This window comes from Archocentrus centrarchus, chromosome 16 (genome assembly GCF_007364275.1).
Source record: "Archocentrus centrarchus isolate MPI-CPG fArcCen1 chromosome 16, fArcCen1, whole genome shotgun sequence".
NCBI lineage: Eukaryota > Metazoa > Chordata > Actinopteri > Cichliformes > Cichlidae > Archocentrus > Archocentrus centrarchus.
In genome coordinates, this window is record NC_044361.1 from 14,904,647 (window position 1) to 14,925,897 (window position 21,251).

General features: G+C 41.2%; 2 protein-coding genes across 2 annotated transcripts in view; both read left to right on the forward strand.

Moving 5' to 3' along the window:
- Positions 1–756: 756 nt before the first annotated feature.
- LOC115795014 (double-strand-break repair protein rad21 homolog A-like) lies at positions 757–10,266 on the forward strand. The gene is made up of 14 exons (XM_030750766.1): positions 757–928; positions 2,299–2,489; positions 2,811–2,940; positions 3,175–3,274; positions 3,910–4,016; positions 4,264–4,461; positions 5,328–5,453; positions 5,537–5,662; positions 6,475–6,698; positions 7,239–7,392; positions 7,552–7,697; positions 8,135–8,320; positions 9,184–9,267; positions 9,522–10,266. Exons 2-14 carry the CDS (start codon positions 2,346–2,348, stop codon positions 9,711–9,713), a joined length of 1,917 nt encoding a protein of 638 aa, XP_030606626.1. The 5' UTR covers positions 757–928; positions 2,299–2,345; the 3' UTR covers positions 9,714–10,266.
- A 4,463-nt stretch (positions 10,267–14,729) lies between these two features.
- LOC115794321 (eukaryotic translation initiation factor 3 subunit H) overlaps positions 14,730–21,251 on the forward strand; it is a 57,012-nt gene continuing 50,490 nt past the window's right edge. Inside the window, exon 1 of the mRNA XM_030749755.1 lies at positions 14,730–14,886. Within this exon, the coding sequence (XP_030605615.1) occupies positions 14,785–14,886 (102 nt within the window). The 5' untranslated portion in view covers positions 14,730–14,784. The remainder of the gene's footprint in view (positions 14,887–21,251) is intronic.

Consider the following 21,251-nt stretch of genomic DNA (forward strand, 5'->3'; position numbering starts at 1 on the left):
GGACCGTTTTCTGTGCAAGTTGCATCCAAAGATTCATATAACATTTCCATAAATTAGTCAAAAATCTTCAGTGTCCAGTGTTTCGTAAGTTAGCCTAGATTAATAATGTAGGAATCTCACATTAACCAAATACATAAGATGAAGAAAAAAATGTGGTAGTATCATGTGATTATGATGCATTAACAGATCTTAACAGATGAATGTCTTTATCCTGTCATTCATCTGTTAGGAGTTGATGCTTTCTGAAGGTGACTAATAATATAGTTATAAATCAGCTCCTCTCAGTACCTCAGATATCTCCCCTCATGCAGTGGTGCAGAGCTTTGCTGCTGCTAAATTACAAACACGCTCAACTGGCAGCAGTCCTACAGCAACAGATGCTGCAGCCTATGAGACAAATCCTCTTTACTGCATTTTGTAATTTGATTGTAGATGAGTCAGTCTGTCATGTTCCTCATTTCTGTATCTGGGAAAATGGTTTACGGGCTGCATGGATGACCACTTCACTGCAATCCTCACTATTGCAGTGCTACCATTTACCATGTAAATACAACAGATCATTTATTTATTTACTTTTTGCTGTTTACATATTCTTTATGATAATCTTGATTAGCTCAGTCACCTTAATAGCGCCTAAAAAAGCTGTTTATTTCAGAATGTACCTTTACCTTGGTGAGCTCTGTGCCGCAGCGCCCCCTATCTTCTGTGGGCGTTCCAGGCAGGCCGTATGTCAGCATCAGCCTCCTCAGCAGACTCCTCCTCCGCCATTTTTGACTGTAAACATCCTGCCGATTTTAAAAGGACAGCGCTGAGCGGGAGGAAGGCGACTGGCGCCATCTTGGCTGTTTTAATGAGTACAACAGGGAAGAATTTGCTGGGAGAAATAACCTAATCATTGGGGGGTTTCGCTCAAGAGGGGATACTGTCGGTAAGTGTGTTTGCAGCGGGAATATTGGGCCGTAGTTTTGTGTATTTTGCGAATGGAAGTAAGCATACATGTATGAGTTTATTCGCTGCGGCCTTCAGTGTAAAAGGAGCCGTTAGCCGCCAGTTAGCGATAGTATGGTTACTATTAAAGAGGGGCAAAGTATGGGCAAGCGTTGATGGGCGCCTCGGTCCTGTGTAGTTTACTACCCCCCACTCTGTGTGTTTCTCGTGTGTTCTTGCCATTTTATGAAATGTGTAATTTTGTTCAAATGAAGTTAATTCGGTATGATCAACATTTACCGCTTCACCCCGAAGCTGCTCATTGCTTCTTTTGTAGTTAGCTTACTGGCTAATTTAGTTCATCCCACTTGATGGCGCCGGCTATGTACTGGCGCAGACCACCCTTTGGCGCTTTTTAACGCATTAAACTTTGTGAAGTGCGTGTTCGACCAGGCGTGTTGCTTTTCTAGTTAACTTATTGTAGTTGAGGAATGTAAAAATTCGTGATATTATTAAGGTTAAGCGAGGCAAAAGTGTGACTTTACACAGATAGGCATGTGCATTTACAGTGTTTGCCTAACAGAATGGGAAATACGCGGAACTTGAATGAAGTCACAGCGCATGTTTTGATAACGTTAAAATCTCATTTTCTATACAGACTTGATATTTTACTATCAATGAGTAGCATTTAAAGTTACGTAACTTTGTATTTATTTGGAAAAGAGACTACGAATTGATTCGGTGTAGCTCGGTCGGATTTTATAATTAATGTAAGCAGTATATAGGGAGCTACGGTAACTCCAGCTAACAAGCCCCCTACGTACGATTAGCGGGGACTTTCGAAGTTGTGTCAAAGTTTGAGATATAACAGACCACTGTTTATTACACAGCAGCATGGTAATGGGGTTATCATGTATAAAACTAAGCTGCATCATAGGGGAAATGATCTTAATGGCTTTGACGACTTGTTGCCCAACTCATGCAAAATAGATCGGTAGGTGGCTCGCTAGCTTTGTTAGGCGTTTGATCTTAATTTCACAGGCTACATGAATGCCTGTTTAAAGTCGCCTTTTTAAAAAAAATTTTTTTTTTTTTTTAAATTTCTGACCACATTTGGAACACCAAGATATGTTGTAATAAGTTTGATATTCAGCAAATTTCTTAAGTAATAGTTAATACATAGTACTAAGTAATAATTCTGTGCAATTGTCAACTGTGTCAACAACGTTGCTTTGTAATCCCATATCAAGAACAGTATTGAAGGTGGTATTGTTGAAACCTAGCTTATAAGGCATGGTAATGTTTTTACTGACCTTTTGTTTTTTACAGTTCTTTGTCCTTACACATGAACTGCTTAATTGTGTTTTGCAGGTAAACTATACCACAGGGTGAGCGTGTAACCCAGGGGAAGCAGGGCAATGTTCTACGCCCATTTTGTCCTCAGCAAACGTGGGCCGCTGGCCAAGATCTGGCTGGCGGCCCATTGGGACAAAAAGCTGACCAAGGCCCATGTGTTTGAATGCAACCTCGAGAGCAGTGTGGAGAGCATCATCTCACCCAAGGTAACGAGGAAAAATAGTCTCAAGTATTCTGGTGGTTCTACTGCAGGCTTTTAGTATACTTTCTAGGCTTGTTTAGATCCTGAGCTATTGAAGTAGTTAGAGAACAAGTTTAGAGCACATTTGGGCTGGCAGCTGTCAGTATCAGCTATCATTAAATGTTTTATCATGTGTTTTAGATGTTTGACTTGGTATCTTTTGGCCATATAATGTTAATGTGCACTGATTGCACTCTTCAGCCTTGCTTTACAAACATGCAAGCACAAATAACCCTGTAAAAATTAATTTTCTCTGATGTGCATTTTGGTCCCTTTTTTTCTTTAGGTGAAGATGGCATTGCGTACATCAGGCCACTTGCTCCTTGGGGTGGTGAGAATTTACCACAGGAAGGCCAAGTATCTGCTTGCTGACTGTAATGAAGCCTTCATCAAGATCAAAATGGCTTTTAGGCCAGGTAAGACGAAATGTTTGTTTAATGTTTTCTAGGAAACTATTCTTTTTTTTTTTTTTTTTTAAATAAACATTTTTTTTCCCTCAACTTTGCATCACATTTTTCCCCAAACAAAAGGAAAAACTGCTTGTTAAACCACTGTACTGGCACTGATTTATTATTTTTTTTTAATGTAGTTGTCATTTATGAGGCATTGTTGCATTCTAAGACAACATCACTGCTTGCGTCTGTGTTCAGGTGTGGTGGATCTACCTGAAGAAAACAGAGAGGCAGCATACAATGCTATCACCTTACCTGAGGAATTCCATGACTTTGACCAGCCACTTCCAGATCTGGAGTAAGTCAATTATGTTAACAGCTCTTATTTCATCATTTCTACCAAACACTTCTACATTTGTAACATGGACTGTAAGTTTTGTGCTGCTGTCACTAGTTTAGCTGTAGCTCTGTTTGTACTAACCTCATATCCACAGTATTCAAGCAACATATTTTACTGAGTATTGAAAACAGTTGCAGCTCATTTTCAGTGCTTTCTGTTGTTACATTTGACAGCAATTTATGCCACCAGTCATTGCTTTCATCACCCATTTTTATTGTCATTGGAGCCAATCTCACTGCACAACTGCCATCATTACACATTGATTGTTCAACAACAGAAAGAGGGAATCCTTTGTAAATGAGAACAGCTTTATGGTGATTCAAGCCACAGTTGAACACAGGTGATGACAGGGAGTAGCATGAGCTAAAGTTATATCTCCCTCTTGTTTTCCTATCTTCTCTCAAACTGTCTTACAATTTCCAAAGAAGGAAAAATGGAGTGTACAAAGTTATGTTATGTCAGTTGCTGTTAAATGCAATACAAATTTATTACATGTGCTGACATGGAAACTTTATAATACCATCATAGACAAATGATTGACTCCTCCCTAAAGCCCTTGTTTGTGTTCTTTTTTTTTTTCCCCTTCCAAATAGTGACATAGATGTTGCTCAGCAGTTCACCCTGAACCAGAGCAGAGTAGAGGAGATCACCATGAGGGAAGATGTGGGCAACCTCAACCTCTTGCAAGACAATGACTTTGGTAGGGTTTTACTAATGTACTCATGTCTATACACCCACACACACCACCCACAACTGGCAATGGCCATCACACATGGCAAATTTAAAATTACTGATTACACCCGCACCACCCACCTATGTTTAAAAAGACTAATCCATTTCTATATAATGGTAAATTTGTTGTATATTTTATATATAACATCACATTGGTCACAGTGTAAGTGATACTACACCTTTAACATTTTATAACGCCCTGCTGTACTCTTCAGCTGACTTTGGCATGGACGACCGAGAGATGATGCGTGATGCCAGCACATTTGAGGAGGACATCATTGGTGTTACCACGGCCTCTAACCTGCTGCTTGAGACTGAACCTGGTCCAGCTAATCTTCCTGACAAATCCAACCATATGGAGTATGATGACTTTGGAGATGGTTCCATGGGCAACAGTGATGGGGGGATGCTGGGTGAGAAATATATTTGTTACCCCACTCCCAGAGAGGGGAATGGGGTATTGTCTTTGGTATCTTTGTCTGTCTTTGTTTATTACAGCAAAACTACCAGTCTGATTCATACCGTATTTTGCACCAAACATGGCCAGTGACTCCCTAGATACCTGACTGAACTTTTGCCATAATGACGTCAGCTAGGATATTCAAATTCACACCATAGACACATCTGCTAAAACTCTTAGACAAGTTCAAATCTTGGTGACCTCAACCACAAGGTAATGGTCAAAGGAAAATTATAGGCATGAAAAATAGGACCTATGTGCTATCTCAGTGGTTTTATGTTTGGAGAGTGACATGTTTGTGAGATGGACAACATTCAAATCAGCTAAAACTTCTGCCAGGGGTGGATATGTCCATGCATGCCGGTGAAAAATTAAATGGAAATGGCAGCCTAAAGGGTCTTAGTAAGGTGTTGGCCAATGCTAGTGTTGCGTCTCCTCTGGTGGATAGATCAAGCATCAAAATGTTTGATGTTTTGATGACGATGGTGGTGAGTAATGGCTAACATGTAGATCCAAAAACTCCAATAAGATGTTCGTTTGAGTTGGGAAGCACAGCCACATCATTCTCATACTTGGCAAATTATTTGGTGAGCACTCCCATCAGGATAGAAATGTTTCATCACAGGACCAAGGTGATCTCAGAAAACCTTTGATAGTGGTGAACTTTCTCTAAGGGGACAAGTAGACCTAAACCATGCTGGCAAAAAGTTCAACGAAGCCACCTACCAGTCACTGTATATGTGCAGTATTATGATTGGTTTATGGTTGAAGTTCCTCTGTGAGTTACAATCAAGTAATGAAGTTTAATCTATTTCTCAGTTGACAAACTGCTGAGCTCTGAAGACGGCGGTGGCATCTTTGATGATCCTCCAGCGATCACAGAAAGTGTCATGATGCCTCCAGATCATGGTGATGATGATGATGACTTTGACAACCTTCAGTCACGTAAGTATGACTGATTTGTTGAAACACTGGTGATAAAACTGCTCAGTTGCGTGACAGTATTGCCTCTTTTGATGTGTCTCTAGCGGGGCCAGACAGCCCAGACTCGGGTCCAGCAGAGCCCCTGCCTGCAATGGCTGACCAGACTGAACAGACCACTCTAGTTCACAATGAGGAGGAGGCCTTTGCCCTGGAGCCCATCGATATCACTGGTAAGTCCCTGCTCTTTTAGTAGCTATGAAAGGCTATATTAAAGAGGAGACAAATAAATAATTAAATTCTGTATTTATTGTTCTTTTGTAGCAGTTTTATAGATGGCCTTCCTAGTCTTGAACACAGTTTTTAATTGTGCTCTAGAAACAGAAGAACTGCCATAGTGAATGGTGTATAAACATATTTACTGTGAAATTTCAAATGCTGAAAAACTGATTAGTTTATGACAATAAGCACCAAGTAGCCACAAAATTAAAACCAACTACAGATAAAGTTAATAACATTACACCTTTTCTTTTGTGCTGTGATAGCTTTTCTATTAAATATCTCTAGTAATTGCAGGCAATGTTGCAAAATGATGGGACTGCTGAAAGTCTCAGAGCTTTGCTGTATTGATATATAATTGGCTCAAAAAACAATTAACCATATATTGTCTACATACTGTAGCATGAGCAACATGGTAGAATGTCTACACGGGATTGATGGCAAGCTCACCTTTTCCATCAAAGTGCTTAGAGTGTAATTTAGCCAGTCCTTATTTAGTAAAGTGCAGGAAAATAGACTGGAAGCATTAAAATGCACTGCAGGCTGTGTTTACAATAAATAAGTCATTTGTGTAGAGAGCTGGAGTGCTAATAACGGGAACATATTTGTTTGGTGTAACAAACGAATGAAAAGACTGCTGACTTCTGTGTAGGCACTACTTTAACATAGTTAAACACTCAGTAAATAATCTAAAGTTGCATTTTTAATTATGAAGCAGTTATGGTGAAATAACTGTGGTGTATTTATTTTTCTTGTTTCTTTCAAGTGAAAGAGACGAAGGCCAAGCGTAAAAGGAAACTGATTGTGGACAGTGTGAAAGAGCTGGACAGTAAGACCATCAGGGCCCAACTGTCTGACTACTCGGATATTGTCACCACCCTGGACCTTGCCCCTCCCACTAAGAAGCTTATGATGTGGAAGGAAACTGGAGGAGTTGAGAAGCTCTTCTCTCTGCCTGCTCAGCCCCTCTGGAATGCCAGGTTGCTCAAGGTAACAAATGCTTGATATAAATATTGATGTATTTGTGGGTAAATGCATACACTTACTCAGAACTAAAGCAGACTGTCAGCTGCCTGTCTGAAATCACTCCTGAGAAATATTAGTACTTAGAGAGCAGTAATAAGCACGCCACAACAGAGGTCTGATTCTCCAAGTAGGTCAGCCTCAGATGTTGGATAATGGAGCGGGAGAGGAGATGGAGTAGATTTATAACTTTGTCTTTCATTGGCATGCTGTTCAGGTCGTTGGATTTAAAATGAGAACATTGAAAGAACAGGAGGTGCAGGAAGTGATTGGTTTTGCTTCTCTTTCCCTGTCCTTTAACACTCACGTTACTGCTTTTGAATACTAAATAAAAAACGTGTTGATACATATTTTAGCAGTTTCCTTTTGGCTGGCACGAGTCCGCACCCTGGCAGTTTAGCATTTTTGCTATACTACTAACTTGTCGTATAGTTGCATGTGTTAGAAAATAAATAAAACTCCCCTACCCCACCCTCAAGTTTTTAACTTTCCCAAACCTGATGTCAGATGTTCACACGTTGCCTGACGCCTCTGGTGCCAGACGAGTTGAGGAAGAGGAGGAAGGGAGGTGAAGCAGACAGCCTGGATGAGTTCCTCAAGGAACTGGAGAACCCAGAGGTGCCTAGAGAGGAGGTCATGAGTCAGCACAGAGATGTTATTGGTAAGTCCTGCTGGAGGTGATGAAAGGAGGTCATGTTGTTAGTTGTGTGAGGGTCTCCTTTCTCAGTGAGACAATCTGTGTCAAAAATAAGGCTGTGTTCACCTTGGTTTTTGTTTTTACATTCTGTTAATCAACTTAATCTGTTTATCTGCTCCTCAGACCAGACTATCATGGAGGAGCCCAGCATGCTGGCAACCTCTGCAATAGAGAGCAGCAGGACAGCCTTGGATGAAACTGTCATGCCTCCTCCCTCCACCCCCCGTGGGGTAAAACGCAAGACTATAGACAAAGAGAGCACCCTTCCTGTGAGTACTTGAATTTGTTTTTCTTTTTATATAAAAACACCAGAACTGCAGATGCCCATTTTACTTTTTGCATGTAACAATCACAAAGTGTAGAAAATGAATCTTGCCTAAACTGGACAGAGCAGTTGAGTGCCCTGTGGGCCTGTTTTAGTTTACATTTGTATCTAAAATGGCAGCAGTGCACAACTGATTCTGGTTTGATTTTCATATCTTAAATTGATCGTTTAGGAAACAAGGTTTAAAGATCTCATCAGGTTAAGGTCACACTGGTTTAAATGTTATTTAATAGAAAAGTTACGACTGACGAAACTGTATGAGCGACATGTATTTTGAATCAGCTGAAACATTCATCTTGGATCTAATTGTAGAAACAAAACATTTCAGTTTACTGCACTTATTCTTAACCCAGTCCTGATTTGGATGTTTCCTTCTTTCAGATGGCTCCTTTGGAGCAACAGCAACCGCAGTTGGCTGACCGCTCAGGGGTATCGCAGAGGTTAGACATGCCTCAGGTGGAACTGCCCCCAGAGGAGAGCAGCATCAACCTCACCCAGCTTGTCCCTGAACTTGACCTCCTTGGTGAGAAGGGAAAAGACAAGAAGGATGAAAGCGACGAAGAGGAGGTGGGTGGAAATATCAGTTGTTGGTTTTGTTAGACCCGAGCCTCTCGAAGAGATTGGCGAGGAGCCTATTGCATTTGTTAGGTTGCACACTCAAAAACGGTTAATGTTGAGTGGGAAGCGCTCGGCATTGACAGTGGACCCCATGAGAGTGTTGGTTAGGTCAAGCTGAGCCATCTCAAATTTGGTCAGCAAAAGGAATTCGGGTTACTGTATTTTGAAAAATTGGGTCTTCTAAGGGCGTGACCTTGGCTTTCATATTTTATGGATCTGAACATAGAATATGCAAAATGGCTCCACAATGCACTTCAAACATTATTCTCATCATCGCCTACAGTTGAATCTGTTGCCAAAGGGTACGAACGGATGCAATACGAAGGCTGTATGCACACAAAAGGGGGGTCTGAAGAGCTGCCAAATCTAGCAACAAAGTTGCTAAGTTGGCACAACTGCCATGCTGTCACTTCCTGCATGATTTAGCGGTGAAGCGGTGAGGGAGAGAGGCGGGGCAGTGTGAAGTTGTGCAGAGACAAATTGGATGAAGAGAAAGGCGAACTGGTGGATCCACAAGTATGATTGTAACACTACATAGACTATATCGATATAAACAATATTGTATCATCTGATATCATGTATGAAAATAATCGATATTTCTTAAGAACTCGATATATTGCCCAGCCTACTTTAAATGCAACGCTGGAAAATTTGTAGTTGGCAGTATTGCTACTTTGTCCAAAGTTCCCAACATTTCTTCAAGAGAAGCCGAAAAACAAAACAAGTTTATATTTTTCTGTAGCTTCTGTTTGACTGTGTTGATATACTTGTCTGTACCAGTTGATGCTGATCAGTGTTTTCTTTTTTCCCAGGACGAAGAAGGGCAGGGTGGAGATCAGGATCAGGAGGAGAAGAGATGGAACAAGAGAACACAGCAGATGCTGCACGGTCTGCAGGTAGAAGAGCTGCCATGGTGTTTACATATTTCTGAAAACAGAATTGGAGTTAACTAAGCCAGTTCAAATGCTGTTTGCAGATCCCATTTTGGTTTTAAGAAACTCAGTCATTCCATACAGCATAGTTTCTGCATGGATTTAAATCAGAAACAGTGTTTTGGAACTTTTTCTTAATGAAATGAGGGAAAAGGTGAGCAGCACGTCCACATGATGTCATTTTTGATCATACACATTTCATGCTTCTGTCTCCATAGCGCATCATGGCTAAGACTGGTGCACACTCTTTTAGTCTGCTTGACTTGTGCCGGAACAACAACAGGAAGCAGGCAGCTGCCAAGTTTTACAGTTTCCTGGTCCTGAAGAAGCAGCAAGCCATCGACGTGACCCAGTCTGAGCCCTACAGCGACATCATCGCCACAGCTGGACCAAAATTCCCCCTCATTTAGACATTGGAAGAACCATCAAACACTCTGCTTGCAACAGGCATACATTTTTGATTACTCAACTTTTTGCTTTTTTGATTTTTTGTGATTGCCCCCAGCCCCTTTATTTTTTTTTGTTTTTTTCTTCCTCATTTTCTCCCCTTGGGAAAGGGAAGGGATTAGGTGGGAATGGTTTGGAAATTTTTTTTTTTTTTTTTTAGGGATTTTACTGTACTACATTTTGAATCATGCAGTATTCTTGGTTCAAATGGAGCGAGGAAGAATGTTTAACAGAATATTTATAAAGCAACATTTTTCAGTCACCAATTTGTAAACTTAAGTTAAATTTCTATTGTCTGCTTATTCCACGAGTTTTGTATCATTGCCCCTGTTTCAACTGAAATATTGCAGATTTTAGATAAAGGCCCTCATGTATTTTCAATAAAGAACCCTGTAATGACTGTCCATGTTCTGCAAAGGTACTGTTTTATTGCTCAAAAGTGTAACCGTTCCCATCTTCTCCTTGTTACACTTGTTCTTTGATAAACAAATTGTTTAATCTGTTTAAAAAAAAAAATTGGTCAATCTTACCTGGCATTAAATACCATGCATCAGATGTATAATTCAGGCAGTTTGTCAGTTAAGTTCCATGTAAATTACTTTTTTGTACCTTTTAAGTTTATGCTTATTCACCTTTTTGCATTATGTAACTAGGTAATGTACTTGTTACAGTTAAGTTCACTATCCCACCTTTTTTAGTCTTTGGGTAACTACTAGTTGTGATACATCTGTAAAGATTTGAAATAAAGTGTTTTAAGTACTTTGATTATTAACTGGAGGTTAATTTATTGAGTGTTTTTAAATAATGGTCTGTATAAAGAGATGAAAATAGCTTTAGACACAAACCATTGGAGTTTCAAGTCATTTTTATGTGAAGACTTTCAAAAAAATTGTTATAGTTCTTACTACAGTGGGGGTCAAAGAGTGCTGCTATAGAGAGATTATTATGGTAAATTTGGGCTCTCAGCGATTTCTTTGAAGTGTTCTTTTTGCAAGGTGGAAATATTGTACTGCAAACCTCTTTAATGACTTAAACAACAACTGGGCACACAAGTTTGAATTTATTTTGGATTTTCTCGAATACACAGAGGAGCAAATATATACCCCCACTAATATTTGGTTAAATATCCTTTAGCAAGTTGCACCTCAACCAGGTGGTTTTGTTAGCCATCTACAAGCTTCTGTCATAATTCTTTGACCACTTTTCTTGGAAGAATTGGTAGAGTTCATTCAATTGGTTGGTTTCCTGGCATGGACCTGACTTTTAAGTATAGTCTGTGAATTTTCAATGGGGCTGAGGTTGGGGCTTTTCCAAAAGCTTAATGTTAGCCTGCTTTATCCATTCCAAAATCAGTTTTGATGGGATTGGGATCATTGTCCTGTTGGAACACCCTACTGTGACCAAGTTTCAACCATCTAGCTGTTTATCTGAGGTAAAGTTGAAGAATTTGGAGCTATTCCTCTTCCTTTATTATTCCATCTACTTTGTGCAATGTACCAGTACCACTGGCAGCAAAACAGCCTCAGAGCATGATGCTACCACCACCATGCTTGACAGCTGGTAAAGTGTTCTTAGGTTTTAAAGTCTCACCCTTACTCCTCCAAATATACCTCTTGTCATTGTGGCCAAATAGCTCACTCTTTGTCTTGTCTGACCATAAGCCTTTTCTGTAGAAGACATTTGGCTCATCCATGTGGGCAGCTGCAAATTTCAGTTGAGCTTGAAGGTGTCGATTTTCGAGCAGGGGCTTCTTTCTTGGTCAGCACCCCCTCAGTCCGTGGTGATGGAAGACGTACTTCACTGTGGACAGTGATGCTGGTGTTTCAGCAGTTTCCAGTTCAAGAAGTAAAAGTAGATATTTGGTGGACATTTCTACCTGCTATTTTTGTAGAAAGATCATTGAACCTTGTGCTATATTAATGTAGTAATAAAACAATATTATTACATGAGAATATAAATGTTATTTCAATCTAAATTCTAATTCTAATGAATGCACTTGGTTTGAACACTGTTATGCAGAATATGAGCAGAGAAAAAGAAAGAGAATTTTAAAAAGCTCTATTTGCTGTTACCTACATTATACAGGGTGACTCTGCCTCGTCACCTAAACAGGAAATGAGGACAGTCCGGGGTTACAGTGGGATTCAGTGGGTGGGGGGAACCCTAAGATCAGTTGTAGTGGCTCAGATTGTCCGGCTGTGATCAGCTACTGCTGTTCTGAGTTTTAATGCTCTTTGTGGATTTAGACAATTGAATTCTATAAGACGTAACCCAGCATTTCACAAATGATCTTAGCTGATTTCCATCCCCTTCACTGACAATATACTGTTTATACTACCTTTATACTACACAATATAAAGTTGGTAAAAAGGCGGAATTCAGTGAATGACTAAGCATCATCAGCTTAAATTTAAACTCATCTCTGCTAAACTTTATGTAACCTAACTCTGACCATGAACACCACAGCCATGTGCAAAAGTCAACACAGAACTTTACTATAAATTCACCACAGTACAGCAAACTAACCCGTTTATCCCACACTAAACTGCAGTATTTTCATGCAACCTTTGAATAACAGAGTTAGTATACCTGAGTTTGTTTTACAGGACATTTCACCAGAGGTGGCAAAAGTACTAACATTCTGTACTTAAGTAGAAGTACAAGTACTTGTGTTAAAAAATACTTTGGTAAAAGTCAAAGTACTGGTTCAACTTCTTTACTTAAGTAAAAGTAAAAAAGTACAGGCTCTGAAATTTACTCAAAGTAAGAAAGTAAAAGTAGCTCTTTGGAGGACGTTTCTACCTGCTATTTTTGTGTAAAGCTAACTGAACCTTATTATTGTAATAATATAAAATAATACATGAGAACACAAACGTTATTCCAATCTAAATTTTAATTCTAATGAATGTACTCAGCTTGAATCACAAACTGTGAAAGGGAATTTAAACACAGCTCTGTTCTCTGTGTCCTCCATAGTAGAGGGTGACTGTGCCTCCACCTAAACACCAACATGAGGATACTCAGGGGTTACAGTGGGATTCAGAAGGTGGAGGAACCCTAAGATCAGCTGTAGTGGCTCTGCATGGGGAGAAGAATCACAACTTTCTATTGTGAGCTCCAGTAAATGATGTTGGTGTGCAGGCTGTGATCAGCTGACCTGCTGCTGCAGCTCTGAGGTTTACTGCTCTGTGTGGATGAACTGAATTCACAAAGATGTAACCCAGTATTTCACAGCTCTCTGAGCTGATCTCCATCCCCTACACTGACAGCATACAGGCTGTAGAAATGTTGGATTCAGTGAATGAATCTCAGCATCAGCAGCTCTGATTCAAACTCATCTCTGCTGCACTGATGTAACCTGTAACTCTGACCATGAACACAAAGTGCACCAACACAGAGCTTTACTGTAAATACAGTACAACAAGATAACCTGTTTATTACGTACTAAACTGCAGTATTTTCATCCAATCTTTGAATAACACAAAGTCAGCATACTTCAGTTTATTTTCCAGTCCTTACCTTTAATTCTAACCTCTCTTCTTTCTCTCCTGTCCTCTTTCTCCATCTCTGAGTGAACTTCTCTCTCTTTGCTCTCCCTGACATGCAGCAGCTCTTCTTTTAGCTAGCAGACACACTGTGTGACAAACTGCACACACTTTGTGTGTTTGCTGATATTTGTTGAGCATTTAGAGACATTGCATTTACCTGCCACACGTTACTCCCTTCATGCTCGCTCCTCTTCAGTAGCGCTAGCTAAGCTGTTTATGTCCTGCGAGCATAATTTACGGATTCGGTCCGGCCCGCTGTGACCCCTGATTATAGCGCTATAAATGAGACATTAATTACATGGGTTTGTGTATTTAATCCCTTTGTACCCGATAAGCCCCGGTGATAGAGGATACGCCAGTACGATTGTCTCTTATATGTTAATATTCCTCCGTTTAGGCTCAGATCGCTTGATGACTGAAGGCGCACTGACCGGAAACGCAAACTTCTCCCTGACGTGTTAAAAAGTAACGAGTCTGTTTTGAAAATGTAAGAAGTAGAAAGTACAGATACTTGTGTAAAAATGTAGGGAGTAAAAGTAAAAAGTACTCAGAAAAATAAATACTCAAGTAAAGTACAGATACCTAAAAAATCTACTTAAGTACAGTAACGAAGTATTTGTACTTCGTTACTTCCCACCTCTGCATTTCACACTATGAAAAATCCTAACTTCTCATCATATACAGATTCAATATCTGATTTAAAAATGTAAGCTTCAAATTTCCAGCTTACCAGATGTCACTGATAAGTCCTTACCTTTAAATCTAACCTCTCTTCTTCTTCTGTCCTCTTTCTTCACCTCTGAGTGAACTTCTCTCTCTTTCTTTTCTCTCCCTGGAAATACAGCAGCCGGACCTTTTAGCCAGCAGACACACTGTGTGACAAACTGCAGACTCCTTGTGTGTTTACTGATATTTGTTGAGCAATTAGAAACTCTGCATTTGAAATTACCTTCCCACAACACGTTACTCCCTTTATTTTCGCTCCTCTTCTATAGCGCTAGTTAGATGCTGAAGTAGCACAACTTGCGGACCAAAAACGTCGTTCAGATCGTTCCGGCCTACTGTAAGCCCTGAGTATAGCGCCTTAAATGATATATAAATTATGTAGATTTAACACTTTCATGTCTTTGTATGTGATAAGCCCCGGGGATGGATACGTAAATACGAATGTCCCTTATGTGTTATTGTTCCTCCATTTAGGTTCAGATCGGTTTGATGTTTGAAGTGCTTGGGTATTCTCTGTATTTATCGTATGGTCTTTACTTCACAGTATAAAACGCCTGTTTGTTGTGATTTGGCCCTATATAAATAAAACTGAACTGAATTGAATTCAACTGGAACTTAAACCGACGGTCGTAACAAAGCGGACAACAGGATCGGATCCTTAACCACTGTTTCTACACGGACAGGAAAACGGCCGCATCGTTACCGGAAACGTCCGTCGCCGAGCGCTTTCCTTCCTTTTTCCGCGTGGAGTGGCACACAGATGGCATCACGAAAGGAGTCAAGCTCAGTATCCAGCACAGGGATGGCTTCTACAGGCGGCACTCTGGACTCTCCCGTGAAGCAGATCCAGATTGAGGGACTGGTAAGCGGAACCGTGGGGCTGAGCGGGGACCTGGGGAGACGAGCGGTGGAAAAAAACCCGTTTTAGCAGATGTGTATGCATCATCATGGCGGAGGGGTGGTAGAAGGCCGTTTGTGGTTCTGTTTAATGGGTTAAAACGTGCGTGCAGCCTTGTTAGTTGCTTTTAAACACAGAAACGGTTTCTGTTAAGAGACTTCGAGCTGAGTATCAGACTGATAACAGGCTAATAGTGGTCGTTTCTTTGTTAGCTGCTGGTTAGGTTTCATTCATCAACAGGGGTGTTTGTTTTTAGCACCAGGACTTTCCCAGGGTATCGGAATTGTGTTATCGCTGGTGCTGCTTTTGTGTTTTCCCCTAAACGTGTTTAATTTAAAATATATAATAGTAAGGGATACATTTGTTCGACGCAGACAACAGTACCTTTACTCTCAAACCATCCCACCCAAAGGCCTGTGTGCCTCCCAAAGAGAGGAGCTATTGTCCTGATTAAATCAGGCCCCATGAATAAGTTTTCTGAAGCAGGTTTAAATGAGGTGATCTTAAACACCTTGTGGTCAGGTTAATAAAGACCATTAACCATGAATGTTTTACTGTGTTCTGCTTCTGAAAAAACTAAATAGTTACTGTTCTGGCTCTTTCTTTGGGACCTGGTGAAACTATTGTGCCTCTTAACATACACACTAGAGACCTTTGTTCCAGACCATGGGGTACTGTATCAGTTTGCTGCTTTGTGGTGTTACACCTTTTTTTAAAATTGATATGTGTTGTTAGTGCTACTTCTTTGAGTTGTTAGTAATCTCTGCCCACTGATCATTAACAAATAAACTGTAGGACTATGTTGAAACTGGACTTGAAACAATCCCCGGCCCCTTTCGTGTCTTGTAGTACCTCTGTAGAAACAGCAGAGGACAAACTTGCTTCGCTTACATGCTCCCTCCTGAGCTGCACTGGACACAAAGCAGCTTATTTTTCCTGGTGCTCCTGAACATAGTATCAGGCCTTAAACTTGCCAACTGCTGCGTTCCTTTTATCTTTCTCATTAAAGGTTCCCCAGAGTCCTAGACTCTTAATTTCAAATCTGAATATTTCACCTCCATGTGTATTATTTAGACCCCCTAATGAGATTTTCTTAATTCCTTTTCTTGGTCTTATCAGCCAAACATTTTAATCGCAACACTTAAATTAAAAACAGTCAAACACTTAATGTGTGACCTCATTTGAATGGAGACTGTTGAAGGAAGGGTGTCTATTTCAGGTGGAGTTATGAAACACGTTTCACCTGAACACATTGATATGCAGCAGCCGTTGCTGCCGTGTTGCGTCATGACCCGTCTGTCAGAGGTTTAGCTGGAGGGTTGCCCATAGACAACATCACCGCTGTTGTGTAGTAGAATTGAATTGTTTCCTTGCTTTTGAAGAGGTTTCAGTCACCGATGTTGCCGCAGAAGTGGAGTGCAGCGCAGCAATGGGTTCCATTAAACACCTACTGAGATCACACAATATTTCTGTAGAGAATAAGACTTGATGCACGTCAGACACGCATCTTATTCATGTACCATGAATTAAGGAAAAGTCAGAGTACTTTGTGCAGGATATTTTGGCACTGTGATTTGAAAGCTCTGCCAGACTTTAAAGGCAGGAAAAAAAAACTCCAATGTTTAATCTTAACATTTCATGTAACAGTCATTTTCTGCTGTCTACGAGAACAGTCTCCTTCTGCCCCCCTGGGGTTTTTACATATGCCTCAGGTTCTTGAGCCTGGGCTTGTAGGGGAGGTGTCATATAATAATGTAACGCAGATCTGCTGCCATGTACACAGGCGATGACTTACTATCCACCACAGAATGCAGAAGCATAGCTTTATGTTTTTCTACATAGTACAGAAGCTGTACTTCATGTTTATGCTATTTATTTTAATTTGACATTCAGGGTTATTTGATGCACTCACTGAGACACTCACTAAGCAGGTACTTTGTCAAAAATAAAGCGGGTCTGCATCTTGTGCAAGCTGCTCAGGCAAACAAACTTGTATTGTTGAAATAATATAAAGTAAAAAACAAGAATCAGTCAAAAATAATCTGATTTCACACAGCTTCACTGTTCCACAGTTAACTTGGTTACCTTGCTGAGAGGTCGGAGGAGTGCAGCCTTTTGCTGAACACCGTTGGTCACTGTGGCTGCTGCTTGTTTTTAAGACACATCCTTGAAAACATTAGTCCAGGCATGTTTCACCACATGAATGCTTTAAATGTGCAAACGGAAAAGAAAAGGTTGACTTTGCATTATTAATAAATAAATACAACTCTGATACAGTAAACAGTGAGGCTAATATCAATAAGATAATAATAGATAACAGTGTTTCCCACAGGTTCTGTTTGTGGTGGTAGGGGGCTGTGCACACATGGATGTGTGTGAAGGGAGTTACACCCATACGTAAAATATTAAATATTACCATATCCACTGTTGATAAAAGTCAGATCACTTTGTGACAAATAACTAACAGACTCTCCGGTGAGTCTCATACTTTGCAGTTAGATGCCAGCTAAACCATCCTGGGGAGCAGCTGGCTACGATGGTCCTTGTTCTGCTCTGCAGCCTTGATGGAGCAGCACATGAACCAATTCTAAACCGGCTGCAAGTTCTGGTTAGAGTGGCCCTCCAGCTCACAGCAGATCCTCAGAGCAGAACAAGGACTATTGTTGCCAGCGGCAGTCCAAGATGGTGAAGCTGGAGTCCATCTGACCGTGGGATGAGAGACTCTTGAGAGCCATGGGAGCAACTGGTGAGGCTGCCAGGAAGGAAACAGAAGATGGGAAGGGGAGTAGCTGGTTAGCAGCAGCTGAACTTTCAAAATAAGACAGGAAATTGCCAGTGGATTGCGTCATTCTTTTGGGCAGAAAAAAATGGTGACAGATGTTATTGGGGTGGGACCTCTGTGTGTGGGGACACACTGGATAAGTAGTAAATATTTTTTTGCTGGATATGCTTGCATCATATGCTGCAAATTCCTCTTCTGAATACAGTTTAAACAGTCAGTTAATGGCAGACTGTCCTCCTAACAGTGAAGGTACTACAAGGTACTACCAAGGTAATTACTTTGATCATAAATAAGATCAACAATTAGGTTTGAATTATAATGCGTCTCAAACATGATGTGTCTGATGTCTTTTCTCACATGAAGCACACAGCAGGAAATGGTCTACTACAGACGCATTCTCCATTCTGCTGTCTGGATAGATTGTGCAGGGTGCAGGACACGACATATACTGGCTCACTATAAATTCTCAGGACAGTTACCTGTACTGTTCTCACATTGGCTCAGTTGCAGGGAGCTGACAGGTCAAAGACCATTTAGGGTCCGATCAGACCGCATCGAGCATTGACGCTCTCACATGCACTTCTGCACAGGGCATGTGTGAAAGAGTTTGCTACATTCTTGTGTGGACTGATCCAAATCAGGGGCCATCTTAACTGAATCAGGAGTCAGATTTTAAGTTATGCAAGCAGAGCTGTCTTTCCTTTTAGATTATTATAATTATTTTTTTTTGATTATTTGTCTCCCGGCATTGCTATAACTGCTCCCATCAGTCGCTGCAAGAGCTATACATCAGTCTTGGACTATTTCACATTACACGCCAGACTTGGCCTAGCAAAATCAAGCATGTTTGAGAAAGATCTCACCACGCCAGCAGGCGAAAGCTGGCAGATGAAGTGGGAATCTGCCGTGGTCTTCATCCATGGCTTAACCCAACAGACGACTCCTGCCACACAAGTGTTTTCTCTGTCAAATATTTTACAGCCGGCGTTGAGTCTAGAGTTCGTCCACACTTCAGCGGTGCAAAAAAGAAAACTCATTACGGGATCGTCTCTTGCTGTACTTTCTCATAACTTGAGCCCCGTTGTGGCGGGAATATAAGCCCCTTTGTGTGAGTGAGGCAGAAGATTTATGATAAGAATTAAAGGCAGCCAACAGGGGATTTGGACCGCAATTGATTTTGCACAATTCAATTTTAAGCTTGTTGATTTATAATGCACTGTCCACATATCAATCTTAGGCCTCTCCACATGAGGTGAGATCACTGGGCTAGCTGCCGGTGTGCTAGATCAATAAAATTATATGTGAGTGTGCGTAGGTCTGAGAAAGAGAATGAGAGTAGCAGGGAGAGCTGGTGCTGGAGAGAGTTGGCATGTATTTGTGTGCATGCAGGTTTGCACAGACGTTAAGCTTTCCAGGCTTTGCTTACAATACCTGATGGCATTTACTGAGCACCAGGAAGCCGGTACTACAAATCCACTGAAACCTCCAGGCATCCTTCCTTCCCTTTTTTGTAGTGCCGATGCCTCTTTGCTTCCTCTCTTTAAAGCGTTTCTGTAGATTCAGGAGTTTAAAAAAACAAAACAAAAAACCCTCTCGTGGTTAGCCCCATTTGTTTGACCTTATTGGAGTTGCTTTTTGGCCGACTGTCCATCTCTCACCTCCTCCTTTTTCCAGACAGATGCTGTTTAAGTGTGCGATGAGCAGATTGCTAAGAGCGAGATAGCTGAAAGCATTGTGTATCTGTTGCTATCTGCTCTCACTGATGGAGGGAGACTAGAAAAGCTATTTGCTGGCAGAAAAAGGAGCCAAAGCTCAAAGGGGGGCACGGGGGTGGGGGGTTGTTTGTAAAGCAGCCAGTGCTGCAGTTCCTGGAGACTTTGACTGTAGCCCTCCTCTCCCCTGCCGAATCCCTCCTTATTCTTCCTTGCGGTCTTTGCTACACCTCTCCCTGCCCTCACCTAGTCCCCTCTTGCTTGCTTTTGTCATTTCCTTCATTCGGCTGCTTTTTTCGTTTCACATTTGCACTGTTGCATTTCCTCCCTATCCAGCATCACTGACTTCCCCATCATGCTCCCACTCAGTTATTTCGCTGTTCCTCCCTCTCTTTTCACCCGTGTCTCTCCTCACCGACCTATTGCTCAGACCTTCCTGCCCTCTCAGTCAAAAATGCCAAGGCAGGCAGGCAGGGAATGAGATTTGTTTTTCTCTCCACTCCAACCCATTTGGTCTTTCTCCTCCTGCCTCTAGCTCTTTTTACTTGTTGCACGACAGACCCAGCTCTCTATTGAAATAAATCATCTCCCAGGACAGCATCCATGTGTGTATGCTTGCGCGTGTAAGAGCAGCTGCCTGAGACCAGTAAGGGCTCCCTTATGGTGGTGTTGGCTGTTTTGTTGTGAGCATGGCTTTAGGACTGCCACCCTGCTCCTGTGTGTATGTGTATGGGTGTAATATTAATGCCTCTGGCTGTGACCTGCCCACACTGTTATCAGCGTGATTTATGCTCTCCCCCTCCACACAGCGCTTTTCAGCTTTTTGTCCTGTTCCTGTTCATTTAGACGCTTTGCCTTATTCTCTGCTCCCTGCCATTGCTTTTCAGGTTTTTTTTTTTTTTTTTCTCTTTTCTTGCTAGTCGGTATGCCTTCTGATGGGTTGGTGTATGTTTGTGTGTCCATATGTTTGTATTGCGCATCTGCAATAGTTTTTCCTCCGCTGTCCTTGGTGTCAGTAACACAGCATTGGAGCTTAAACCCACTCCTGAACCATTTGGAGGCCTGTCCTATTGGCCCATTTTTATCTGGCATTAAAAATTAAATGCACACAGTGATGCATGGACACTCTGTCCAGATGAAGCACGATTATGTGGGATATCGGAGTACAAGTCCAAATATACCCTCCCACTGTACAAGGATGGCATTTTTCTTAAAAATTTTATGTGTGCCGCCTCTTCTCTCTCCAGTGTAAATTGCTAAGCTGCACTGAATTTTAACTGCCCTTTTGTACACACTCAAGATCAGTGATGCACCAGTGTTTGAGCCTGCAGGTGGTGCTTACCACAGTGGGCTCCAACACTCAACTACAGTCAGTGATTGGCTTAGTAACTTGTCCTAGAATTTCTCCTAACATACAAATGTTCTTTTTTGGCTATTTTGTGATTTTATATAAGAGCTTAGTGGCCAGTAAAGAGTGCAGAAAGGTTTATTATGCAATTTATTACCAAAGTAAGGTTTGTTTGTTTTTGTTTTTTTGTTCCAGTGATGTGGGGTCAGTGGACCGGTTGCTTGTTGATCACTGGATGACATTTAATTTAAAATCACTAATTAGCCTAACGTGCATGTGTTTGGACTGTGGGAGGAGACTAAAGTACCCAGAGGAAACCCACGCAGGCACAGGAACAACACGAAAACGCCACAGTGAAAGGCCTTCCTGCTCTGAGGCAACAGCGCCAACCTCTGCTGTCTATGGGAAGAGTTCTTAAAAATTTACTAGTTGAATCTGTTTAAAAAAAAAAAAATGCTCAAAATTTTTGGTAAATTTGCCCACAAAA

Excerpts from the sequence above, each read along its gene's own strand:
- LOC115795014 (XM_030750766.1), top strand. The coding sequence starts at position 2,346 with ATGTTCTACGCCCATTTTGTCCTCAGCAAACGTGGGCCGCTGGCCAAG. Across the intron at positions 7,698-8,134 it reads ACAAAGAGAGCACCCTTCCT|ATGGCTCCTTTGGAGCAACA; the intron begins GTGAGTACTTGA and ends TCCTTCTTTCAG. Across the intron at positions 9,268-9,521 it reads AGATGCTGCACGGTCTGCAG|CGCATCATGGCTAAGACTGG; the intron begins GTAGAAGAGCTG and ends CTGTCTCCATAG.